Source organism: Muscardinus avellanarius, assembly GCF_963383645.1.
Source record: "Muscardinus avellanarius genome assembly, chromosome: 1".
NCBI classification, from domain to species: domain Eukaryota; kingdom Metazoa; phylum Chordata; class Mammalia; order Rodentia; family Gliridae; genus Muscardinus; species Muscardinus avellanarius.
In genome coordinates, this window is record NC_137786.1 from 226,156,260 (window position 1) to 226,162,259 (window position 6,000).

Genomic DNA, 6,000 nt, shown 5'->3' on the forward strand with positions numbered 1-6,000 from the left:
TTTTGAGGGCAGTGCAAAGATTTGATCACTGGATCCTGTTGCATGATTGGTTTATGGGTGGGACCATCCTAGCTGACAAGACAGCCCAACGGTATATTTCCCAATAAGTGGGTTGGTATGCTTTGGAAGTTTTATCTGCAGTCAGACAGGTACCACTAGCTTTTGTAAAGATAAAGGTTGTTACAAATACTTAAAAGGACAGTAGCATGTAAGTTATTAATATCCAAGATCAATATTGATCAAGACTGGTACAAAGGATCAACTGGCCTAGAAAGCGGATAGCATAAAAACTCGGATGAAGAGAGGCCTGGAGTGGTGGCGCACACTTGTAATCCCAGCATTTGGGAGGCTGAGACAGGAGGATCATGGTTAGTGATCAGCCTCAGCTACTTAGCGAGGCCCTTTGCAACTCAGTGAGACCCTGTTTCAAAGTAAAGAATTAAAAAATAGAGCTGGGGGTGTAGCTCAGAGGTAGAATGCCCCTGGGTTCCATCCCCAGTACCGCACACACACACAAAAAAAACCTTGGATGAGAAAAGATCACATGTGGAGGCCCTAAGCTGATGCACAGTTTTTAAAAAGGACGAATCAGTGTTAATAGTGATTTACAGGTCAAGCCAGGAGCAATGAGTATTAATTAGAAAAATAGTGGATGGTAGCCGGGCGTGGTGGCGCACGCTTGTAATCCCCGCGCTTGGGAGGCAGAGACAGGAGGATCGCGCAGATTCGAAGCCAGCCGCGTGCGCTGGCTTAGGAGACCCTGTTTCCAAATAAAAATGTAAAAATAGGTCTGGGAGTGTAGCCCGGAGGTAGAAGGGCTTCCAGGAACCCCAGTACCACCAAAAAAAAAAAAAGAAAGAAAGAAAGATAGTGGATGGTAAAATAGGAAAATATGAACTTGAGTAAGAGAAAAAACTCTGGGGCAAACTAAAGTTTTAATATATATATAATGAAACAGGAGCTCACTAAGTTGAGGAGAGCCAAACAAGTTGCTGAAGCTGGCCACCAATCTGCCATTCTCCTATCTCAGCCTCCCAAGTACTGGGATTACAGGCAGGTGTGCCACAACATCTGGATAAAAATTTTATATTTACAATTCAACCCTAACCTGATAATCCCAGATGAGAAGTTAGGAAGGGTTATATTAATGCCAATTTTGAACCAGGCATGGTGGTACATGCTTGTAAGACCAGTACTTGGAAGGCTGAGACATAAGGATCACAGGTTCACCGCCAGCCTCAGCAACTTATCAAGGCTCTCCACATTCTAGTGAGACCCTGTTTAAAAATAAAAATAAGCCGGGCGTGGTGGCGCACGCTTGTAATCCCAGCATTCGGGAGGCTGAGACCAGAGGATCGCGGACAGCCTCAGCTACTTAGTGAGGCCCTCCGCAACTCAGTGAGACCCGGTTTCAAAATAAAGAATAAAAAATAGGGCAGGGAATGTAGCTTGGATGTTGAATGCCCCTGAGTTCCATCCCCAGACCCGCAAATAAAATACAATAAAATAAAATAAAATAAAATAAAATAAAATAAAATAAAATAGGGCTGGTGGTATAGTTCAGAGGTAGAATGCCTCCGGGTTGAAGCCGCAGTATCATACACACACATAGAATCAAATCTGACTACAATAATGTAAATGATACACACAGCTGTTCACAATTAATGTTGCTTAGGAAGTGAAGATGAGCTATCTAAGGCGTTTTCTATTCTAAAAAGAATATGTTCCTTCAAACAACCTCCAATTTCCACCTTTCATTTCTCCTCAAAATCAAAGGAGTTGATGAAAAAGAAATTAGTTCACCTAACTCTCCCGGTATTAGCATGACTACTGGTGAAGTAAAAGAAATAAAAAATAACCATAGTCTTCAATATCAGTGATTTGGGTCCCAAACAGGATGGTCTTTAGAAAAAGATCTCAATTAGAAATGCCATCATACAGCCGGGCGTGGTGCCACGCGCTCGTAATCCCAGCATGCGGGAGGCTGAGACCCGGAGGATGGCGGTTCGCAGACAGCCTCAGCTACTTAGTGAGGCCCTCCGCAACTCAGTGAGACCCGGTTTTAAAATAAAGAATAAAAAAAAAAAAAATAGGGCAGGGGGCGTAGTTTGGAGGTTGAATGCCTCTGGGTTCCATCCCCAGACCCGCGAAAGAAAGAAAGAAAGAAAGAAAGAAAGAAAGAAAGAAAGAAAGAAAGAGGAAGGAAGGCCATTATATTAAGCAAAGTCCCTTAAAGTATATTTCTCTACTTTTGGTATAAAACATATGCAGTACCCAGAATGGTAGCACATGTCTGTAATCCTAGTACTTGGGAGGCTGAGGCCGGAGGATTGCAGACTGAAAGCCAGTCTCATCAACCTGGCAAAACCCCATGTTAAAATAAAAAGAACTGGGCGTATATCTCAGAGGTAGAATGCCCCTGGGTTCAACCCAAGTACCTCTCCAAATAACTATGTAACCATGATCCACAAACTTACTTTAGATAAGTAATTATCTCTGTTTTCAATTGATTCATGTAACCCAAACCTGGTTTTAGGCTATTTGGTGTGCACAGTAGTAGTTTTAAACTAGGTGTGGTGGTGCACACCTGTGGATTGCAGGTGAACACAGGTCTGAGGCCAACCTCAGCAATTCAGGGAGACCTTCAGCAACCTAGAGAGACTCTTGTTTCGAAATAAAAAGGGGTAGAGGTGTAGCTAGAGGTAGAATGCTCCTGGGTTCAATCCCTACAAAAATATAAAAAAAAAAAGGTAGTTTCAAATATCTTCTAACTTCCAGTTGTTGGGAACCAAGGAAATACTGTATGTAGAGTCGAGGGTGGTGGTGCATGGTTGTAATCCCAGCATTTGGCAGTCTGAGACAGGAGGATCACGGTTGGCAGACAGCCTCAGCTACTTAGTGAGGCCTTTGCAACTCAGTGAGACCCTGTTTCAAAAATAATAAAAAATGGAGTTGCGGGTGAAGCTGGGAGGTAGAATGCCCCTAGCTCCCATCCCCAGTACCGCCAAAAAAAAAAAAAAAAAAAGAAAGAAAGAAAGAAAGAAAGAAAGAAAGAAAGAAAGAAAGAAAGACAGACAGACTGTATGTATAACATCCAGCCACAATATCCAGCCCTTGGGAAATGTTTACGTCCTGTCCCTAAATCACCTACCTTAACACCTCTGTCTATAGTAATAGGAGAAACCCCAAAGCACGTTATGCTATGACCAGGTTGTGAGTCACCCTAAGTATATATTAACCATTTGAAAATAAACATTGCCGAACAGAAATAATCATGCCAAAGACATGGATTCTTCTTTTAATAAAGCTTAATCCTAACTAGCCAAAAAGATCACAGAAATATTGGCTAAGAACTTCATCGTTTCCATGGGAGGGGGTGGGGCAAACAAAAAGAAAAGCCGCACAAGACTGCCCGTCACCATTCTGGACTGTCCATCGGGTGAAAGTACGCTTAAGTCTTGAAGAGTTAAGAGAGCCAGAGGAGAGTCCCGAAGCCACCCGGTGTGTGGTGTCCCGCGGCTGGAATGTGGAGGGAGCAAAGACGAGTGTATCAAGGGTTACAAATAACCTTGAATGCTGGAGCCGGCACAGCTAGCTAAGACTTGGAACTTTTCACTGTTCAGTTCTTTGGGAGCAGCGCTTGGTTATGCTTGGCTCACCTATAGGTGCCCCTTAGCGCCTACAACAGTGCCTGGCTTGCAGAATTCATAATTGCACCCATGTGGTGGTGAAATACAATGGAAGAACAGATGCTCTCCAAACAATTGCTGACTGGAGAGGCCAGGGAAGGAGGAGAAGCGGTGGCACCCCAGGGTGGCACCCCAGGATGGGCAAAGGGGGCAGGGGGCGGGCTTCAGCTCGGGCCGGGGCTTTCACTTTCGTGCTGGTGGGCTCCGGTCGCGGGCTGTCAATACGCACAGGTGACAAAAAAAATAAAAGGGAGCCGGGACGCCCTTGGCTGCGGTGGCAGCTGGCGAGGGTGGCGGCGCCGGGACTGTGGGCTGCGATGGGGGAGGCGAGGTGAGCGGCGGCACCCCGGAAGCAGTTACCTGTAGTAGCTCAGGAGCCCGTTGCTCAGCACGAACCACCGCCGCTGGTAGCCTTTGATGTAATTGGTCCATTTGAAGAGCCAGCCCTCTCGAGCCGAGCCCGAGCCCCCGGCGCCCGAGCCGCCCGAGCCCCCCGCCGGCGGCGCAGGGGCCGGGCCCGCCGCCGCCACTCCCCCGGCCCCGGGGCCCGGGCCGCCCGCAGCCGCCGCGGCCACGGTCCCCGACGCGACCCCGGGGCCGGGCCCCGCGTCGCCGCGGCCGCCGCCTCCTCCCACCACCGGGGGACCGGCGCCGCCGCCGCCGCCAGGAGCTGCAATGGCTGCCGGGCCCGGCCCCACCACCCCTCTCAGCTCGGTCGCCGCCATGAGCCGCCGCCGCCCGGAGATACAGGGCCGGAACCGCCTACGAGAGCCGCCGCCGCCGCCGCCCCGAGCGCCCCACACGGCTAGCGCATCAGCCGCCGCCGCGCAGCGTCCCCGCCCCGCCAGGCCCGCCGCGGGAAGGAGGGCTCGGCGGCCGGGACGCGGGAAGTCGATTGGTGCCGCCGAGTGTCACTTGCGGAAGACCCCGAGGACATTGGCATTTCTCTCGGGCCTGTCATTCTACTCCGCCCAGTGAGAGCCCGAGGTGGGACGCGTCCACCAGCGCCGCCGTTGATTGGTGGATATGAAGGCCAATCAGAAGCACGGACGAGCTCATTGGCGCTTCCCTGAAGTCCCTGGTGCTCCGAGGGGACCAGAGAGAGCCGAGCGCCCGGGCGATGTGGTCGTGGATTGGCTAGGTTATCCGCCACTCATTTCAGTTTATGCTTCTGTCACCGCCACGTCACCCCCTCCCATCACTCCTCGCATCAGCCTCTTCCGCCCTTAAGGATTGGTAGTTTGTATCAGCTACTCAACCTTTTCTTCCATTTACTGACCGCGTTGAGGCAAAGGGGGAGGAGTCTCGCCATCACATCCTCACTTTAATTTCTTATTGGTTGGTACCTATGTCACTCTGATGTCGGCCGCGACAACCAATAAAATTCAGGAAGACAATTTGGGGGCGTGTCCGCCTGCTCCCAGCTTCAGGGAAGTTGTTGGGAGAAAGAAGCTGGGGGACGTCTCTTAACCAGTTATTTAGGTTTGGGCTTGGTGTCGAATTTCCTCTCTCTGAACGATCACCCCCAGGATATCTTGTTAGGAGAAGCCGAGCCGACAGAGTTCCCTTCGGCGTCGGTCTCCTCCTGAGACCTCCTTCTAGGTCCCCCTTCTCAGATTTGGAAGCCCTACTTCTTGGGAACAGAAATAGCTTCCCCAGCCCACTCCTGCATCCAAAATCCCTGCATCCCTTCCTGTGTTTATCGCACTACACTCCTTATTTCTAGATTCTAAACTGTCATATGCCTCTACTAATTCTGTCAGACGAGTTGCTGACCTAGCTTCAGGGGCAAATAAAAGTGCAATAATGTCTGTGTCTTCCAGACCTAAAAACTCTTAGTGGTTTTAGTATCATAAGCACACAGGTATGTCCTTAATTTTGGACAGATTAATTAATGTTACCTTTGATCAGTTGAATTTGTGGAAAGTCACAAATTCAGTAACTAGTAACACTTAAATGTTGTAAACTGTTGTGACAAATGTACCCAAAAGCTCAGTACTTGGAGGGAAAATCCAACACCAGTTAACATTTTACCGGTTTGAATAGGCAATAGAAATAGATTTTAGAGACTGTAAAATAAATGGATTGGCAATGTCAATAATATTAAATGATCCTTTTTAAAGAAAAAAATATATATATATCTATAAATGGATTTAGCTTGGCAATGCCAATATATAAAATGATCCTTTTAAAAAGATTTAGTTTTGAATCCATTAAAAATAAATAAATTTAGAGCCGGGCGTGGTGGCGCACACTTGTAATCCCCGCGCTTGGGAGGCTGAGACAGGAGGACCACACGGGTTCGAAGCCA

At 48.4% G+C, this 6,000-nt stretch overlaps 1 protein-coding gene across 1 annotated transcript in view; it reads right to left on the bottom strand.

Moving 5' to 3' along the window:
• The window catches only part of OSBP (oxysterol binding protein), a gene marked incomplete at both ends in the record, with an annotated part of 45,871 nt that extends 41,457 nt beyond the window's left edge, over positions 1–4,414 (bottom strand). The window contains one exon of the mRNA XM_080719780.1: positions 4,050–4,414. Within this exon, the coding sequence (XP_080575906.1) occupies positions 4,050–4,414 (365 nt within the window). The remainder of the gene's footprint in view (positions 1–4,049) is intronic.
• Between the last annotated feature and the right edge of the window lie 1,586 nt (positions 4,415–6,000).